This window comes from Entelurus aequoreus, linkage group LG01, assembly GCF_033978785.1.
Source record: "Entelurus aequoreus isolate RoL-2023_Sb linkage group LG01, RoL_Eaeq_v1.1, whole genome shotgun sequence".
Lineage (NCBI taxonomy): Eukaryota > Metazoa > Chordata > Actinopteri > Syngnathiformes > Syngnathidae > Entelurus > Entelurus aequoreus.
In genome coordinates this window covers 70,421,216-70,443,516 of record NC_084731.1, presented here as the reverse complement: position 1 = coordinate 70,443,516, position 22,301 = coordinate 70,421,216, and the positions used below count along the sequence as shown (strand labels likewise).

General features: G+C 38.8%; 1 protein-coding gene across 2 annotated transcripts in view; it reads left to right on the top strand.

The window, feature by feature from the left end:
* mtor (mechanistic target of rapamycin kinase) overlaps positions 1-22,301 on the top strand; it is a 361,262-nt gene that overhangs the window by 196,104 nt on the left and 142,857 nt on the right. For both annotated transcript variants that reach the window (XM_062057517.1, XM_062057510.1), the window contains exons 29-31: positions 3,581-3,656; positions 9,008-9,147; positions 20,903-21,003. In XM_062057517.1, coding sequence (XP_061913501.1) covers positions 3,581-3,656; positions 9,008-9,147; positions 20,903-21,003 — 317 coding nt within the window. The remainder of the gene's footprint in view (positions 1-3,580; positions 3,657-9,007; positions 9,148-20,902; positions 21,004-22,301) is intronic.

Sequence of the window (22,301 nt, the reverse complement as noted above, 5' to 3'; positions counted from 1 at the left end):
TGCACGCTGTTTTTTTTCTTTAAAATTGTCATTGCTCAAAAATAATAATGAATCAAAATCAGTGTTATGAATCATTGACATGTTTAAGGCTCCAATCACTTCACATCTATATTCCACTTTGAAATATTTTGGGGGGAAAGTATTGCATATTTGTCATGAAAAAACAAAGATGTCTTTGCAAAAAGGGCTTAAAACAAACAACAACAACAAAAAAAGGAAAAGCTTATAATCGATTGATAGATCTGAAGTTAATCTAGGGATTTGAACAACACCCTTTTGGATCCCCAATCATTGCTCAAAAATAATAATACATTAAAATCTATGTTGTTAGGAAATATTGACATATTTAGGGCAGAAGTTACTTCACACCAAATATTCCACTTTGAATTTTTGGAGGGGAAATTATTGCATATTTAAAAACTGAGTTTTGACTAAAACATAAAAATAGTAAAAATGTTATATCGACATATCTAAAGTTGAGATTTTCAGCATTTAATCATAGTACAAAAAAAAGTCTTATTTTTAATATTTTAATGCCTAAGACACTTCTGGGTCCTCCATCCATCCATTTTCTACCGCTTGTCCCTTTAGGGGTCGCAGGGGATGCTGGAGCCTATCTCAACTGCATTCGGGCGGAAGGCGGGGTACACCCTGGACAAGTCGCCACCGCATCGCAGACTTCTGGGTCCTGTGGGACAAAAGTTGAAGGGATAAAAACATGATGGTTTTGAAAATGAAAAATATCAAAATAGCGCCCGCATGCTTTAATTTTTTAGTGGAAAAAGTCATATTTTGTTGGGGGATGAAATACTTCACTCCAGTACAAATATGTCTGTTAAAGTCCAGATTGTAGGAAGACCATGGAGCGTCCATGTCAATCATCCAGGTATCAAAGAGTTGAGTGTTGTCCGTGGTCTTCAGGACTCTGTTAAGAGTGTCGTCATGTGCGGGTCCTCTGAAGTAAGGCATGCTGGGAATATTAATTGTAGCTGTCAGTATTCATTCAGGCTTTTTATGGCTTTGTGAATACGACTGTGCGTAAAAGCTACTTTTCTGAGAAGGAGGCCGAGGTAGACTCCTCAGGAACTTTTCAAACGCTTCATTGTACTGACGTATCGGCGGCGGCTCGCTCGTGGGCCTTTCAGTGGAGGTGCCTTTCACAGGAGTGTTTCCAGATGTGTGCACATCAGGCTCTTTCCTCAAACAATAAACAATTCATCCTCCAGAAAACAATTCTCTACATTGCCAAAAATCTAACTCCTCAACATTCTTTGTAGCTTTAGCAATGTTTCTTGATGAATGTGGTCTGGTAGATGAAGGAAGTGTTTACTCTTATCACTTCAACAAACATTTTCGTTTGTGTCTTTACGGCTTTGAAGTTATTCTCAAATATGACTAATCATATCGTCCACCTGCTCAAAATCTCCCCAAACGTGTCCCATTTGTGTGTGCTGCACAACATCTTTTGTCTAACTCTTAGCGTTGTTATGTGGTGGGGCTGCTTATAAATAACATGTTCACATAAAAACTATAAAAGTTAATAGACAAAAATTGTTGCAGCACAAACGAATGGGACAAGTTTGGAGAGATGTTCCCAGCAGGCACAAGACATTGAAACAACGTTGATAACTGGTTGAATAGGTCTTGACGTTGAGCAACACAAATACAATGTTGGAACAACATGCTTTTTGTCAACGTTTAAACAATGTTGGGTTCTGAAGTTGATTTGACCATTGAATTTTGGTCATTTCCCAACCAATATTCTACAACACAAATACAAAGTTGTAACAACATGTTTTTTGACAACAGATAATCAATGTTGGGTTCTGAAGTTGATTTGACCGTTGAATTTTGGTCATTTCCCAACCAATATCAGTGTTTCCTATAAACTGCCAAGATACCTGTGGCGTTGGGGGCGTGGCTATGGGCGTGGTCACCATGACATCATCGAGTAATTTGCATAATTTACTACAATGATATGATTTTCTCTAAAAAGGCTCAAAAAATGTATACTTACTAATTAATAATAACAGTTTTGTTTTAAACGTCCATCCATCCATCCATCCATCCATTTTACGATATAATTACAACACTTTATGTACATATTTATATACAGATTTGAACAATAAGTTATTCACTGAAATATATTTATTCATTGTGGTTCTTACAAAAAATATATTTTATAAAAATATAAAAGCTAAAATGTCTCTTAAAGCTCTGCCCCTTTAATTAGTGCATACTAAATAATTTAACTTTAGCCTACTACTACAACCATATTATTTACCAGCAACATAAAGTGAAACAGAGGCAGATGTGTCCTGCCACAGTCAGTAACAAATAAACCGAAAACAGTAGTGGTGGTAGATAGACACAAAGCTTCATCAAACATCTGATCCACTGAACAAAGAGCTCCAAAAATCTTGATCCTACACTTCTCTTTTGTAAAGTAAATCTGAACAGCCGATATGGGCATCTACATCAACTATATGATTTGCCTGAGAAGCTTGACAGGACACAAAAAAAAATTAAAATTAAAAAAAATATATATTAAAAAAATGTTTTTTTATTTTTTTTTGTGGCGGCTTTAATTCTTTCGTGGCGGGCCGCCACAAATAAATGAATGTGTGGGAAACACTGACTATTCTACAACACAAATACAACGTTGAAACAACATGTTTTTTGACAACGTTTAATCGATGTTGGGTTCTAACGTTGATTTGACCATTGAAATTTGGTCATTTCCCAACCAATATTCTACAACACAAATACAACGTTGAAACAACATGCTTTTTGACGATGTTTAATCAATGTTGGATTGTGATGTTGATTTGACATTGAAATTTGGTCATTTCCCAACCAAATTAAAATTTGACTAATTGTCCAGCGCTAATTGAATGTTACTAACATAAAAACTATAATAGACAAAACAAATGTCAAATTGCAGTCCAGAATGTTGGTATCCTTAAAGCTATGACTCTTCTTGACTAAAAAGAAGGTTACCGTATTTTTCAGACTATAAGTCGCAGTTTTTTTCATAGTTTGGCCGGGGGTGCGACTTATACTCAGGAGCGACTTATGTGTGAAATTATTAACACATTACCGTAAAATATCAAATATTATTATTTAGCTCATTCACGTAAGAGACTAGATGTATAAGATTTCATCGGATTTAGCGATTAGGAGTGACAGATTGTTTGGTAAACGTATAGCAAGTTCTATATGTTATAGTGATTTGAATGACACCATAAAATGTTACGTTAACATACCAGGCACGTTCTCAGTTGGTTATTTATGCCTCATATAACGTACACTTATTCAGCCTGTTGTTCACTATTCTTTATTTATTTTAAATTGCCTTTCAAATGTCTATTCTTGGTGTTGGGTTTTATCAAATACATTTCCCAAAAAAATGCGACTTATACTCCAGTGCAACGTATATACAGTATGTTTTTTTCCTTCTTTATTATGCATTTTCTGCTGGTGCGACTTATACTCAGAAAAATACGGTAATAAGTTAAGAACAGATGGATTTTGTCTGAAGAAGACGTCCTAATAGCACATCTTTGTCTCCGTCTCACAGTATCAACAACAAACTGCAACAGCCAGAAGCTGCGTCGGGTGTGCTGGAGTACGCCATGAAACATTTTGGTGAACTGGTGAGTTTTGCTTCCTACTACTTCAGCTGCAATCATTCATCAGTACATGTCAATGAATGAACGTGTCAAAAACGCTTCATTTATTCAAGCCATGAAGGATCCAGGGTGCAAATGCTTATTGTATATTTCAAAGTGTCAGAAGGACTGGAGCCTAAGATGTTATCTTAAGTTCTGTTGGACTTAGTAATTGTTCCTGTCCACAGTACCTTTAATCAAGTCTATCACGGGTGGTCTTAAGTCTGCATCCACCTCTGCAGCTCACGTGAGCCACGCACCCGCAGAACTCCGTGTTCTAAAAAAGGCAACATGTGGGAAAGCCATTTGCTCGCATGACTTGTCAGCAAAAAAAAAGAGTGCTGTATTATGTTTACTATATATCATCGGTGTCATAACTCGTTTCATCGCAGTTAGGGCCGCTCGTAACTGTGGATAATATATTATTAATATTCATGGATAGAGATTCACCTCATGATATTATGACACAATTTCGGATGCATTTTGATGATTTTTGTTTTTACATAGACTAACAATAACAATCTGTAGATTTTATGATCAAAACTGGTAGTTCGGTCTTAAAATAGTATTTTGTAAAGGTAAAAGATATCGATCTAATCACTGTTGATTGTACACTTTTGATATTTGTATCGATCCACCCACATTTAAGAGCTGTAACTCAGCGGTTAGCACCGCTGTGTGTATGGTAGCATGTTTAGCTCTTCCTCGTCCTCCAGAGAAACATGTAAGGGCAGGCATTCACTTTTTGTCAGGGGGGGTCCTGACAAAAATGGATGTCCTTCACTGCTGGGGCTTCGTCTGTCCAAACTGATTACTAGGTGTAGGACAAACACTTATGTTGGTGGTTAATGTAACCATGTGTTGGAAATTATTTAAGACTTTATCGTGTCCTAAAAATGATATGATACGATATTAATTATGATATTAATGACATTGTAAAGGACTGTTATCGATCTAATGTCGATGTGCTAAAACCTTTGTCTTGGAATTCAATGTATTCTCGGTTGCCAAAAAGGCTTTCAAAGTAATGTTTTGATATTGACACATCTCGTTTGTGCATAAATCAAATCAATCAATCAAATCAATCACAATATTACTTTGAATCACTTTGGCAACCATAGGTTGTCATCTGTTGTAAATGTCAGCTTTTTAAAGGGTACTTCAACACGTAAACAGTACAGTAAGTACTTTATTATCATATATGTAATTCTCTTAAGGGTAACCTAATAATTTATGCACAGATGAGATGTGTCAATGTCAAAGTATTACCTTGAATCACTTTTTGGCAACCACTTAGTTGTCGTTAGGGGTAAATTTCAGCTTTTTAAAGGGTACTTCAACACGTAAACAGTACAGTATGTACTTTATCATCATATATGTAACTCTCTTAAGGGTAAACCTAATACTTTATGCAGGGATGAGACTTGTCAATATCAAAATATTATATTGAATCACTTTTTGGCAACCACTAAGTTGTCGTCTAGGGTACATTTGAGCTTTTTAAAGAGTAATTCAACACGTAAACAGTACAGTATGTGCTTTATTATCATACATGTAACTCTTAAGGGTAACCTAGTAATTTATGCAGAAATGGGATGTGTCAATATCAAAGTATTATATTGAATACATTTTTGGCAACCACTAAGTTGCCGTTTGGGGAAAATTTCAGCTTTTTAAAGGGTACTTCAACACGTAAACAGTACAGTATGTACTTTATTATTATATATGTAACTCTCTTAAGGGTAACCTAATAATTTATGCAGAGATGAGACTTTTCAATATCAAAATATTATATCGAATCACTTTTTGGCAACCACTAAGTTGTTGTTTGGGGTAAATTTCAGTTTTTTAAAGGGTATTTATACACGTAAACAGCACAGTATGTACTTTATTATCATATATGTAACTATTTTAAGAGTAACCTAACAATTTATGCACAGATGAGATGTGTCAATATCAAAGTATTATATTGAATCACTTTTTGGCAACCACTAAGTTGTCATAGGGGTAAATTTCAGCATTTTAAAGGGTACTTCAATATGTAAACAGTACAATATGTACGTTATTATTATATATGTAACTCTCTTAAAGGTAATCTAGTAATTTATGCACATAGGGGATGTGTCAATATCACAATATTACTTTTCATCACTTTTTGGCAACCTCTAAGTTGTCGTTTGGGGTAAATTCCAGCTTTTTAAAGGGTACTTCAACACATAAACAGTACAGTATGTACTTTATTATCATATGTACTTCTCTAAAGGGTAATCTAGTAATTTATGCACATAAGGGATGTGTCAATATCACAATATTACTTTTCATCACTTTTTGGCAACCTCTAAGTTGTTGTTTGGGGTAAATTCCAGCTTTTTAAAGGGTACTTCAACAAATAAACAGTACAGTATGTACTTCATTATCATATATGTACTTCTCTAAAGGGTAACCTAATAATTTAGGCAGAGATGAGATGTGTCAATATTACAATATTATGTTGAATCACTTTTTGGCAACCAATAATACATTGATTTAACAAATTCATCCAAACACTATTCATATGCATTATGTGCATGAACAAACAACAGTTAATATTGTATGTAGCTTCTAAACGAGAAAAAGGTTTTAGCACATCGACATTGGATCAATAACAGTCCTTTACAATCTCATTAATACCATAAAAATGGCCAACGCTTTCATTTTTAGGACACGATAAAGTCTTAAATAATTTCCAACACACATGGTTAGATTAACTACCAATATAAAGTGTTTGTCCTACACCTAGTAATCTGTTTGGACTGACGACGCCCCAGCAGTGAAGGTTTAGCGATCGATGAATAATAGATGTGTTGTGGTGTCACCATCCATGACTCGCCTGCTGATGGCATCATAGGAGTACAAATCAAATAAGTCCTCATAAACTCAGTTGTACACATAATACCAAGTGGAAAATGTTAAAGCCGCACATTTTGGTTTCTTTTTTTGGGGGGGACTCCTGACTTCCTCATCTGTGGATGACCATTAGCCGCTAGCTTGCGTTGATGGCGCGTTTGTTCGCTTATCGCTGTCAAATTTGCGGGACACAGTTAGAATGTGTCATCAACATGCGTTATCATGATATAACGATATTAATAAAAACACAATTTTTGGCTAAATTATATATTTTTTTAATGTCAGCTCGGTTTTTTATTGTAAAATGTACAGGATTTTTGTATAGCACTGTTTTTTTAACGACAAAATACTGGCAGTTTTTTTACTTTGATTGATTGATTGATTTAAACTTTTATTAGGAGATTGCACAGTACAGTACATATTCTGTACAATTGACCACTAAATGGTAGGTTGGGTTGCTATCAGCATACTTCAGTCATCAACAATTATACATGCATACAATTATACAACAATTATATCATCTGATATACTGTACATGTTGTTGTTTTTTTAACTGTGTATTACTCTGAATGAAAAAATAGTACCACCGTTTTTTTAAGGTAAAATTCTGTCGACAAAGCTGCCAGTTGTTTTTTGACCGTAAAATCTATTTTTATTTTTACAGTGTGACAGATATCAAAGTATTTAATTTCATTTGAACAACAATTACATTTTTGTCAAGTATAATAATATAATAGTTTTAATATGAATAAATAATTTATAAGTTTTACATTCATGTCTTTGTTCTTTCAAAATGAAAAGCAAAAATACGTTTAGTAAGAGAAGATAAAATACTTTATTGACGTGAGCCACATAAAATGATGCGGCGGGCCAAATCTGGCCCTCGGGCCTTGAGTTTGACACCTGTGCTATAAAGTGTATGTTCTATGCATGCTTGTGATTCCTCCTCCACCTGCAATAGCAGCGTACTGGAAATAATTCTACATGGAGGAAGATGTCTGCTTTCTACCAAGTTCATCGAAAGAGGATGTAATGCCTCCTGCCAAATATATCAACAATCAATAAGTATTGCCAAGGGCCCGGTGCCGCTCTGTATGATTTACCATTTGCCAAGTCCATTGCCAAGAGTTTGTCTTTGGAGTTTACGTGTGAACTGGTGCTCTGAGTTACACTTTGAAGTCTTGCTATTTTATTGTTACCAAAATAGAACTACTGTACATGATACAGATCTTTATCTTACGGGTTTTCCTTGTCACTCACATAAGTTCCATTCATGTTTCTGATGTGTGCAGTATTTTCCGGATGATAGAGGGCAGATATATACCTTGTGAAATGAGTTATTTACACAGAAATATTCTGTAAATGTTTATTTACTTACCTTAATTGTTTCCAAACGGTGTCTGTAACACGGCAGTAAAATGGCTGATCAAACAAAAGAGAAGTCGTCATCATGGACCCACTAGCTGCGCAAGCTAGCTCTCTAATCAGCTAAACAGACTCAATAACTCCACGGTGACGTTTTGGTGAATTTACAAAACTGAAACGATACAAAAAGAATGCCATTGTAAGTTAATGTGGAGGTTGCACTCCCGTGGGTCCTCCAGACCACCAAGCATCGACATGAGAGCCCGGGTTTCAGGATGTAAAATGGGTTTATTTTCAGGGTTTTCCATTCTTTTGCTTTTTCAGCACAAAGTCTGTCTCTCTGGGTTCGTGTCTGTGTCGCTCTCGCTTGCGCTCTCGCTCCAGCTCCAACCACTCTCTCCTCCCGGCTGCTGCCTTTTAACAGAGCGACAGTTGATTAGATAAACAGGCCCAGGTGGGCCATCTACGCACCTGTCGCTGATCTCGAAGCCGGTCCTGGCACACCCTGCTTCGCTGCAGGTCCGCAGGCCACGCCCCCCTCCACAGTTAATAATACTAACACAGACACTCGTAAATGTGTTAGCATATTAGCTGATGCTAACGACGCTAGCTTGATTACATTACGATAGCACGTACAAATATGCATGAAAACACTGCTACAGACATCACTTACGGGACGCACATTCATGCACAAGTACTTCCAGACCTGAGTGCATACACATGTAAATACATTATTGTATAAGATATATTTGATACATTATTAGATAATACAAAAGTTAAAAATAAATGCAATTGCATGCAGTACAAAGTATGGTTTTTCTGTCTAAACAGAATGAACAAATACATTTAGGAAAAAAAAAGTACTTTATTGACACATAATATTTCCAGGCTTTTGCAGACCCATCTATAATGATGTAGGGGCCAAATATGGCCCTTGAATTTGACACCTGTGGGAAAATATTCCCTTAACATTAGAAAATGAATGTTCAAATGTTTTGCCGAAAAAAAGGTGTGTTTTATCGTTTTACCCGTTCAATGGCACCAACTAATGGATGGAAGAGTGAAACATTTCATCCTCTGGCCAGGAAATCCAAGCCACCTGGTACGAGAAGCTCCACGAGTGGGAAGACGCCCTGGTGGCGTACGACAAGAAGATCGACTTGAACAAGGAGGACCCAGAGCTCATCCTGGGCAGGATGCGCTGCTTGGAGGCCCTGGGAGAATGGTAATATTGTTATTCTTAGAGTAGTCAGTGTACAGCTTTCAGCATAGCCTCTAAATCAGAGATGGTCATTTGACCTAGTCCAAATGTGAAACATATTTGGGTAGTGATTTCTTTCAAGCTGCACAATCATTGATGGCATGTCTGCTCTGAAAACATAGAACAGCTTTTCAATGTATACTAACGCAGTGTAAAAAATGGCCGTAGATTTTAGCGATAAAAACTGGCAGCTCAGTCGCCAGAATGTTTACGTAATAACACAATTTGCAGTCATTTGGTGTAAAAAACCTTTGTAAAATTGATGGTCAAATTCTGGCGACTGAGTGGCCATTTTTCAAACCGTAACATATATAGATTTTGGTTTTTTTACAGGCTAACTAGTTTCCTTTGCATTTGCCACCCCTGCTCTACGGTAAAGTTGTGACGTTTTGACGCTCTATGGAGAGGATCATCGCACTTCCAAATGTAGAATCCTCCATAAGTCTAATGTGTCTGGGTAGCATCCTAAAGCCATCAGATGAAATATAGAGGAGGAGCTGCAGAAAATGAACTTTGTCAATGTTTTCTGCTGAAGCCTTGAGTCCACTTCATTCAAAACAAGGTTTTATAAGTAAGTCATATATTATTATTTCTTTAAACTTTCAACCTTCTAAAAACAGCTTCAGACCTATCCATAGATATAATGTTTTTTATGTGGGTATTCTTTTGTTTTTTTAGGTTTTATGCTCTTTTTGTAAAGAACAAACATGTTTTATGATGGGAAAAACACAAAATATTCATAATTTCCAAAAAGTAGTTACAAAGTGGAATACTTTAGATGAGATAATTACAGCCATTAATTGGTCAATAATTCATAACTAAACTGATTTTGATGCATTATTATTGTTGGAACTATGACAGTTTTTTTTCTTCGAAAAACTCACATTATCCCTTCTTAGCCCAAAAATGGTCACGCTCAAAAAAAGTGTGGTTAGTAAGTCATATATAATTTTTTTTCATACTTTCAAAATTTTAAATTCTTCGACAGTTTCAGACCTATTCATAGATATAAAGTTGTTATATATTTGTCATTTTTAAAAATGTTTTTGCTCTTTTTGGAGCGCAAGACAAGAACTAAAACACGACACACAGGAAAACAGCAAAAAAGTCAAAATAAGTCAGGGTGTGATGTGACAGGTGGTGACAGTACACCTACTTTGAGACAAGAGCTATATTGATGCATGCTTGGTTATGGTTTAAAGTCATATCCAACAATTGCAACAACAACTTTTTACTGTCAACTGAGTTTCGTTTTTTAAGGATTTCTGCTGGTGGAGTGCCTCTGCAAAAAAGGTTGAAAAACACTGACTTAAGTAAAACTGAAAAAATGGAGGACATTTTGTTGTTAACTTGTATCGGACATGATATCACACTTTTTACACAGAGGCCAATATCATCGCATACTTATTTTTTTTCTGACTAATGTCCGATTTCAGTATTGGATAATAAATACATTTTATGCCTTGCCTTTTCCAGACTGTACTGACAAAAGACATTTCGGGGGGGGGGTTACAAGATGAAAATAAAAAAAATAGTTTCTTCCCAATTGAGCAAAGTAATTTAATCCGGAAAGAATGAAGGGTTACAGAAACGTCAGATGTGGAGGCTGCTTCTCGCTAGTCTTGAGAAGTCGTGACGGCGAGCAGATGGCCGTCTACTTACGTAACTGTCCCGTCTCTTTTTGTCAACCCTGTCACTCCGCTAAATGTTTGTTTTTCAACACCACCATTTTGCCCAAGTTGTGTTCTAATGCTGGTCCCACCATTACGCAAGGCTTGAGGGGGTCAAAGGAGAGAACACATCCAACACTCCTGTCAAAGAGCTTCGATACGGGTTTGATCAAAAATAATAGGACAGAGTTAGACTTCTCATAGCGTCAAAGGACAACACAAGTTGTTCCAGCTTTGACGTAGGCGAGGAAAAACCTGCAGTGAGAGGAAACCAGCGACAGTAATCAGGATATTACTGGAAAAAGAAACCAGCCGTAACGTCCAGAAGGACTGGAGTCCTTGCTGTCTCACGTTGTAAATACATGTTGTGATGGAACTTTACTCCTGAGCCTCCAATTTGTATTGCATTTCAACATAATTGTTACCATTTGGAAATAATGGAAACTTCCTCATAAAAAATCCTATCACTATAACCGCAATGTAGCATTTTCATATTGGAGCCCAAGTCTTTCATTTTAAGTCTGGAATAATAAGAGGTGACTCGATTATGTATACCTTGAGAAATAAGTTATTTACACAGAATATTTATTTACCTTCATTGTTTCCAAACGGTGTCTGTAACACGGCAGTAAAACGGCTGATCAAACAAAACAGAAGTCAGGGTTATGGGCCCACTAGCTGCGCAAGCTACCTCTCCAATCAGCTAAACAGACTCAATAACTCCACGGTGACGTTTTGGTGAATTTACAGAGGAATTTGTGAAAGTGAAACAATACAAAAAGAATGTCATTTTAAGTTAATAATACTAACACGGACACTTGTAAACCTGTCAGCACATTAGCTAATGCTACTGACACTAGCTTGATTACATGACGATAAGACATATGCACGAAAACACTCCCACAGACGTCACACATGGGATGCTAAAGTAAGTAGGAATTGTTTTAGTTCTATTGTAAAACTTACAAATGTTAATTGGAGTGATAAATGAAGAATCCATACGAGTAGAAATGCTATGGACAATTAGGGAACTGAACGGCACATGTACTTCCGGTTCAAAGCTTTAAACAGCAGGAAACACTTGTAGATATTCGCCCAGCTGCACCTGCAGTGAGCAAACTTGTCCAAAAGGTGGCGCCATAGCACAAACAATAACACTCCTATGCAGTTCCAATCAGCTAAACAGACTCAATAACTCCACGGTGACATGTTGGTGAATTTACCGAGGAATTTGTGAAAGTGAAACAATACAAAAATAATGCCATTGTAAGTTATTAATACTAACACAGACACTCGTAAACCTCTTAGCATATTAGCTAATGCTAACGACGCTATCGTGATTACATTCCAATAACATGAACAAGTATGCATGAAAACACTCCTGCAGAGATCACACATGGGACGCTTTAAAAGTAAGTAAGAATTGTTTTAGTTATATTGTAAAACTCACAAAGATTACTTGGAGTGATAAATGAAGTATCCATACGAGTAGAAACGTTCTAGATGGAACGGCACCTGTACGATAAACGTACATATATGCATGAACACACTCTAACAGACATTACACATGGGACGGTTTAGTAAGTAGGAATTGTTTTAGTTATATTGTAAAGCTCACAAAGGTTACTTGGAGTGATAAATTAAGTATCCATATGAGTAGAAACGTTATAGATGGAACGGCACCTGTACGATAGCACGTTCAAATATGCATGAACACACTCTAACAGACATCACACATGGGACGGTTTAGTAAGTAGCAATTGTTTTTGTTATATTATAAAACTTAGAAACCTTGCTTGGAGTGATGAAAACACGAGTAAAAATGCTGTGGAAGAGTAAACGACACTTCTACTTCCAGTTGAAAGCACTAAACAAAAGGACACCGCAGCACCCGCAGTGAGCAAACTCGTGCAAAAAATGGCGCCTTAGCACAAACAACAAAACACTTTTTCAGTGTTTTTGCATGTGTTTGATGAAAATATTTGCATTATGACCATCTTCGATGAAAAGTCCGTAAATTAGCTGCACCGTTTAATAAGCCGTAGCCTTCAAAGCGTTGGAAAAAAGTGGAGGCTTATAGTCTGTAATTTACGGTAGTTGTGTCCCATTATTGTTTGTTTTTGTAAGTTCAGAACGGGGCTCTAACATTTAGATTGAAGAAGATGTGTCAGTGTTTCCTTCCAGGACCCTATAGGCACGTGTACTTTGTACTCCTCTGCTCGCATGCTCTTGAGCCAGGCAGATGGGGAATGGCTTCACTTCACTTCCAAGCCCGCCTTAGGATTTTCTCTGGTTTGAAGATTTGACTTGCAAGCTGGCGCCAGCAGACTTCCTGCTTGAGAAGATGGCTGGGTTTGATCTCCTGAAGGACAACACTGAGCGTTCTTCATGTGTCGCTCTGCAGGTGCAAACTCTGCTCTGTCAGGAAGATACGATGCTGCAGTAATTGAGAGGAATACAATCAAGTGTTTGCCAGCACAAAAGTCATCTTGAATCCATTATTGTGTAAAATGCTATTATGGAAATAACTTCTCATGCTTTTATCGTTTGTTTGTTTTGAACATTTGAATCAATGTTTCTCCCAGAACCCAATCAGCAAATATTCAGGTAAATAAACATTTCTATAGTTGCTGCATAGTCATGCAAACTCTCCAGCTTTAACGGTGAAACAGATGAGAAGCGAGGTCACCATGGTTATTACCTTTTATTTGACACAGTATGGGGAACACAGAGGGGGACATAGAGGGGGACACAGAGGGGTACACTGAGGGGAACACCGACGGGGACACAGAGGGGAACACAGAGGGGAATACAGAGGGGAACAGGCAGTTGATTTGTTGTCTGTTAGAGAGATGAGTAGGAACCATGAGAGGGCAGTGCATTTATATATGTTTATGTATATATGAATATGTATATATGTAAATGTCTATATATGTATGTTAATGCATATATACATACATCGATCCATCCATTTTATACCGCTTGTCCCTCTCTGGGTCGCAGGGGTGCTGGAGCCTATCCCAGCTGCATTCGAGCGAAGGGCGGGGTACACCCTGGACAAGTCGCCACCTCATTGCATGTAAAATATTTGTATGTATGTGTGTGTGTATATATATATATATATATATATATATATATATATATATATATATATATATATATATATATATATATATATATATATATATATATATTAATAAGTACAGACCTAACTGCTTGGCATCTCTGCCTGTCGCACCTCCTCCAGTGCACTTCGAGGTCAGCTGCAGGGTCGTCAGCTGGTGCCACCGTTCACTGATGTTTCGCCCCCAAGCCAGGACACCTCGCGGTGGGGGGGCAGTGGCTAAGCGGGGACGTCTCCCCGCGCCACTCCCTGCAACTGACCTCAATGGGGTGTTGAGCCCCAAGTGTTGTCCCTCCTTCTTAGCCACATCCAGAAACTTGCCTTCTCTGCCTCCTCTGCCAACTCCTTAATGGCCCTCCTCAGGCTGTAACCGGTCATTCCCGCCGCACGCAGGAGCCGGGTCGCAGAACCTCCTACGAAGCCCCTGCATCCGATCTCCACGGGGTGAATGGACGCAGACCAGCCTCCCCCCTTGCAGTCCTCTGCCAGGTCGCTGTACTTTGACCGTTTGAACTCATGTGCTACTGGTATTCCCTCCTCCCATGGCACGGTTAGTTCAATGATGAGGACTTTCTTAGCAGCTGAGGACCACATCACAACGTCTGGTCTTAGCGTTGTCTGTATGACCTCAGTTGGGAAGACTAGCAGCTTGTCCAGGTCAACGCGCATCTCCCAGCCCTTACCAGGGGTAAGCAGAAGTGATGATCTTCCCGCCTCTGTCTTCTGTCCTACCTCTCCTGGTTTGATGAAATTGATGTTTGGCCGATGGCGATCTGTGGCGTTGTTTGCCCCGACTCTGCATCTCTCCAACAGCTCTGCCAACTTCCTCAGCACCTGATTGTGTCGCCACCGGAAGCGCCCCTGCGTCAGCGCGACGTTGCAACCTGAAAGGATATGTTTGAGTCCTGCATTGTCTTTGCTGCACAGGGAGCACTTGCCCTCGCTTCCGAACCATTGGGCGAGGTTTCGAGGGCATGGCAGGGTGTCATACGCTGCCCTCACGAGGAAGCTAAGCCGAGATTGAGGAGTTCGCCAGATGTCGGCCCAGGTTATGACTCTTTTGATGGTATCCTCCCAGCGAGTCCATGCCCCCTGTTTTCCCTGGGATACGGCCTTGATCCAATACTGGTCTTGCGCCACATATATATACATGTATGTATACATATGTGTATATACATGTATATATTTGTGTGTATATATACTGTACATGTATTCGTGTACATAAACATGTGTATATATACATGTGTATGTGTATATATGTATGTGTATATATACATGTGAATGTGTATATATACACATGTGTATGTGTATATATACATGTATGTGTATATACATGTATATGTGTATATATACATGTATATGTGTATATATACATATATGTGTATATATACGTGTATATATACGTGTATGTGTGTATATATACACGTGTATGTGTATATATACACATGTATATGTGTATATACATGTATATGTGTATATATACATGTATGTATGTATATATATACATGTATATGTATATATATACATGTATATATGTATATATACATGTATATGTATGTGTGTATATATACATGTGTATGTACAGTATATGTGTGTCACGAGGTGTTGGTGACAAACCCCAAGATGCAGAGAAGGCAGGCTTTGTGCGGGAAAACATAATTTAATGTCCAAAAATTAAGAGAAAAAACACAAACCAGGAACCAGGGACAGCCAAACTGGAAAACGGGAAACAGGAACCAGCAAACAGGAACTAGGAACAAAAAGACAGCAAGCTGCAAACAGCTACAGGATAAAGCTTACTGCTATGACGACAGCGACAAGGACAAGTAGTAACGACAGGTAGTGATGACAACGACAAGTATTAGTGACAATACTCCAGCACAGACTGGATGGCAAGGCAGGTTTAAATAGCAGCTGGCTGATTGACACCAGGTGTGGCCAATCAGCCGCAGCTGAGGGGATACAGCGCTCAGGGAGACAAGCAGGAAACAACCAAAATAAAAGCGCTGACAGGAAATAAAGACAAACACAGAGGAAAAACTAAAACATAACCAAACTGTCAGGGACAAGCCTGACAGTAGCCCCCCTTCCGATAACGGATACCAGACATTCTAGAAAGAACCCCCCCCACCCCCAAAAAAAACAGTCCAAAGTCACGGGAGGGTGGAGGGAGGACAAGGCGGTGGGCTGCCAGGCCAAGTGTCCCGCAACCAGTGGGGAAGAGTCAGGTGGCGACGGCGAGTTGAACGGCGCCGCAATTGGCGAGGCAATCGCCCATTGAACGACCACATCCGTGGCCGACGAGAGGTCCGCATGCTGGTTCCTACTGGCCGCCAGCGCATCAGGCCAGCTGCAGGTCGCGTAGGCGACGATGCTGGAGACGACGTCAAAGCCATGGGACGGCCCACCGGTGACGAGGAAGCTGGCGACGCCGTGGCACGGCCCGCCAGGGAAGAGGAAGCTGATGTCGTCGCCGTGGGCAGAGCCAGAGACAAGGAAGACGAGGTCGTCGCCATGGGCGAAGCCAGAGACGAGGAAGACGAGGTCGTCGCCGTGGGCGAAGCCAGAGACGAGGAAGACGAGGTCGTCGCCGTGGGCGAAGCCCAAAGAGCAGGCGGCCCGTCTGCCGGCGTGGGCGGAGTCCAAAGAGCAGGCGGCTCGTCTGCCGGCATGGGAGGGCCCACCGGAAATGATGGTGGCGCCCTCTGCTGGCCCACCGGAGATGATGGTGGCGCCCTCTGCTGGCCCACCGAAGAGGATGGCGCCGTCTGCTGGAGACCCACTGGGGTGAGAAGTAGCTGTGCCTCCCCAGCTGCACAGCTATTCATAACACCCCCCCCCCCCCCCTACACCCCCCTACACCCCCCCCCCCCCCCTCAAGGGACGGATCCCAGACGTCACCAGATAGGCCCACAGACGACAGGGGTGGGTGGGAGAGGGCTTGGAATGAGGCCGAACTATTCTTCAATTTAGCCATCATCACCAGAATCCTGTCAAGCCTCTCCGCCATCGAAATCTCTGTGGGGTTCGTGTTAGACTGGAGTATTCTGTCACGAGGTGTTGGAGACGAACCCCAAGATGCAGAGAAGGCAGGCTTTGTGCGGGAAAACATAATTTAATGTCCAAAAATTAAGAGAAAAAACACAACCCAGGAACCAGGAACAGCCAAACTGGAAAACGGGAAACAGGAACCAGCAAACAGGAACTAGGAACAAAATGACAGCAAGCTGCAAACAGCTACAGGATAAAGCTTACTGCTACGACGACAGCGACAAGGACAAGTAGTAACGACAGGTAGTGATGACAACGACAAGTATTAGCGACAATACTCCAGCACAGACTGGATGGCAAAGCAGGTTTAAATAGCAGCTGGCTGATTGACACCAGGTGTGGCCAGGTGCCAATCAGCCGCAACTGAGGGGAAACAGCGCTCAGGGAGACAAGCAGGAAACAACCAAAATAAAAGCGCTGACAGGAAATAAAGACAAACACAGAGGAAAAACTAAAACATAACCAAACTGTCAGGGACAAGCCTGACAATGTGTATGTATATGTACATGTATATGTGTATATATACATGTATATATACATGTGTATATATACATGTATATCACACTTGTTAATATATACATGTGTATGTATATATACATACACATGTATACATACATGTGTATATACACATGTATATATACATGCGTATGTATATGTGTATATATACATGTATATGTGTATATATACATGTGTATATACAGCGCTTAAATTTAACCGCGGCATTTGCCACGACCGCCCTCGTCATTTACCGTAATGCCCAAAAAATTGACCAACATTTGCGGCAAGAACATGCCGTGACCGCCTTTGACTTTTTACCTGTTAATGGACGAGGGATGTAACAATAAACGGTATAATGATCATTTGCGATAATTCCCGACGTTTAGTAATACCGTTTAATGACCAAAAAACCGTCATTTATTAATGCATTTTCGGCAACAGGAAGTCAGGCGCATGCGCACTAGCGGTGTTTGGCTTGATAATCATGGCGGACCAACTACACAGACTTTGCTGCAGAGATTTCCCCTCAGAGTAAACGGAGCCAAGCGCTTGGTTTAACCTAATTTTCCCTCGCTTCCTGCCGTGCGTTTAAGAGCACACTGCTGTGTTTAGATGGAGACAGGTGTGGACAATATTGGAGACACTTGTCCCCACACTAAAGCGAAGGAGAAAACTATTTGATGTTTTGCATCAGGCGATGTGTCGTGAACGTTGTCACAACTTGTTTATAAAGTCTTTACTTTGTTTACTGAGATGTTCACACCTCCTGCTAACTGTATCAGTGTTCAAATAACATCAATAGTAGCTAAAATGTTTTGTCATCTCATCGAATTAAACACAGGCAATGAAGATTGTGTATTCGGTGTGTGAGGTATCACTCCGGGGCATTTTTTGTTGGCCAAACTGTTGTACTGAAACACTAAGAGGCGCTGGAGAAGAACAAAGCTTGTTTATTAGACTTCATCTCCATTAGCCAAAATGCTTTGTGATTTATTTTGGTATCAAAAAGTAAACACCAGGTTTTGTTTACTTTATTGTGTTTTTTCATGTCATTTAAAAAATCATTCATGTGACGCATCAGTTTGTTAATGTGTTATTGTGTATAGTTTTCATTTTTCATTAATTTTTTTCATTTATTTATTTATTTCAGGCAATGACATAAAAAAGTACAAAGTTGACAACACATAATGATGTAAATTAATATAGTGCAAAAGGTAATGTATAGTATGTAATGCATGATTGTCCAGTTTTGCCTGAAAGGGAGTGGGAAGAAGATAATTTATTTAATCCCACCCCCAGTTCTCCATTCAGTGATTATTCACATGAGTTTACTGTTACTTTGTTCAAGGATTATAATACAGATGTTGTATCATAATGGCATTACCACAGGTAACAATAATTATTACACTGTAGCAATCATTTGTATCAACAATGTAGGAATAGTGAATATACCAACAACGGTAATAGACAAAATGCCAACAATGGTAATAGACAACATAGCAATAATTGTAATAGACAACATAGCAATAATGGTAAGGAAACATTGAGCACATGTTAACACTTTGAGACAGAGTACAACAGCAGGTCAAATTAAAGACCCTCATCTCTATATTTGAACCAGACCCCATGTTTGTATAATAGTTTAAATCGATTAATAGTTTGGCATTGCTTGTGTTGTAAGTCCAGTTTGTTCCATAGTTTTACTCCGCATACAGACACACAAAAACGTTTACGAGTGGCTTGAGCTCTCGGCAATAAGAAATATCCAAAGCCTCTCAAGTTATGAGCCTGCACTCGTCTTATAAAAAAACGTTGTAGATTAGGCGAAAATAATTTGTTAAATGCTTTATATAAGATTATTAATGTATTATATTTAACAAGGTCATCAAATTTTAGCAACTTTGATTGCATAAACAGATTATGAGTATGTTCTAAATAACCAACGTTGTGAATGATCCGCACTGCTCTTTTCTGTAATATGATCAGAGGATGAATTGTGTTTTGGTAAGTATTCCCCCATACTTCAACACAGTATGTAAGGTATGGCAGTACCAATGTGCAGTATAGAGTACGGACTGCATTTTCATTGAGGTATAGTTTTGCTTTGTTTATAATTGAGAGGCTTTTGGAGATTTCTGTTTTAATGTGTCTGACATGAGGTTTCCATGATAGTTTACTATCAATTATTACTCCCAAAAATGTATTCTCATTTACAATTTCAATTTGGGTACCATCAATACTTATTTTCTGTTCAGACGTTATGTTGCGATTTCCAAACATCACTATCTTAGTTTTATTTATATTCAAAGATAATTTATTTGTGTCCATCCATTTTTTTACTATGTTTAGTTCTGTGTTTACTGTATTTATGAGCTCATTATAGTCATCACTACTGTAGAATATCTTTGTGTCGTCTGCAAATAGTATAAATTTCAGTACTTTGGATGTATTAAACATATCATTAATATACACATTAATTAATGTGTATATAGTTAATTCCTATACAACATATTTCTGCTCAAACTCATAATGGATCTGTCCCGATACATCATCTACATGATATACATAAAATATAAACTCTCTCTATCAAAATGTAAAAATAGAGATAAAGGCATCATTTAATGACAAAAAGCTGACAAGCTGATGTTGTTAAAGAATTAAAAAAAACTTAATATTTGTCTATAAATATATGGATAACGTTTATCTATAGTCTTTTTATTAGACATTACAAATGACATAATGGTATTACGTTCACACCCCAACACTGCTTTACCTAACAATCAGTAATCATGATTTCAATATTGATAACAATAATCTTAATTATTACTTTGGCCATAATTGGCTGCCCTAGATCTCATACATGAACAAATATATATATATATATATATATATATATATATATATATATATATATATATATATATATATATATATATATATATATATATATATATATATATATATATATATATATATATATATATATATATAATGTGTGTTTACCTGTGCAAAGCTTGACAGACAATTAACATCTAAATGTCCTCTATTAAGCACACAAGGTTGGTCTAGCAGCTACACAACAGCTAAGCGCATAATAGCACACAAGCTAGACATACGTAATAATGACTGAACAGTATTGCAGTGTAAAACAGCACATTGGTCAATATTAACTAGTATCAAATAAGTATAGTTGCATATTACTTACACATACAAAGAAGAAGCCTATTAGAAAGTATTCAGTAACAATTGTGTCCACATCATTCAACCTACTATGTCATCAAATAATGATTGTGACCACTAGGTGTCACCAAAAGGACAATTGCCAGTCCACTTCAACTTAAAGACAGCATAAGTCCATTGTGTTGTCTTCCTGCAGGGGGCAGTTACACCAGCAGTGCTGTGAGGAGTGGACGCTAGTGAGTGAAGAAACCCAGGCCAAGATGGCGCGCATGGCCGCTGCAGCCGCATGGGGTCTGGGTAAGTCCACTTCATCTTTGTGGTGTGGCAGTGCGTCTGTACGCAGCTGGCTTTTGATACAGGAAGGGAACAAAGTGCAAATTTTTGTCTGGATTCATAGTTTTCAAAAATCAGATGGATGGATTAAAGAAAAAAAACTAATTATTTTTTTAAATATAGAATCAAGAAGAATCAAAGACCATCTCTATGCAGCCAGAAGGTGCTTTTCTAACCTGTTTTGAAAATTGTCCATTATAATAATTAAAGCTAATAATACATTGCCACAATGTATTCCGAATGGAATCGTCACCCCAGGAATGGTTTTGAACAAAGATTCACGCCTCTACATTTGTCCCAACACCCTCATCGGGGATCAGGGACCAGTGACAAGGTCCAGGTCGCATCTTGCTGAGTGAAGCATCCTTGTGTGAGCAGCGTGGGTGAAGTCTTGCCCAAGGACACAATAGCAGTGACTTTACTTACTTTGAAATACAAACCCAGTTTCCATATGAGTTGGGAAATTGTGTTAGATGTAAATATAAACGGAACACAATGATTTGCAAATCCTTTTAAACCCATATTCAATTGAATGCACTACAAAGACAAGATATTTGTTGTTCAAACTCAACCTTTTTTTTTGTTGTTGCAATAATTAACTTAGAATTTCATGGCTGCAACACGTGCCAAAGTAGTTGGGAAAGGGCATGTTCACCACTGTGTTACATGGCCTTTCCTTTTAACAACACTCAGTAAACGTTTGGGAACTGAGGAGACACATTTTTTAAGCTTCTCAGGTGGAATTCTTTCCCATTCTTGCTTGATGTACAGCTTAAGTTGTTCAACAGTCCGGGGGTCTCCGTTGTGGTATTTTAGGCTTCATAATGCGCTACACATTTTCAATGGGAGACAGGTCTGGACTACAGGCAGGCCAGTCTAGTACCCGCACTCTTTTACTATGAAGCCACGTTGATGTAACACGTGGCTTGGCATTGTCTTGCTGAAATAAGCAGGGGCGTCCATGGTAACGTTGCTTGGATGGCAACATATGTTGCTCCAAAACCTGTATGTACCTTTCAGCATTAATGGCGCCTTCACAGATGTGTAAGTTACCCATGTCCTGGGCACTAATACACCCCCATACCATCACAGATGCTGGCTTTTCAACTTTGCACCTATAACAATCCGGATGGTTCTTTTCCTCTTTGGTCCGGAGGACACGACGTCCACAGTTTCCAAAAACAAATTGAAATGTGGACTCGTCAGACCACAGAACACTTTTCCACTTTGTATCAGTCCATCTTAGATGAGCTCAGGCCCAG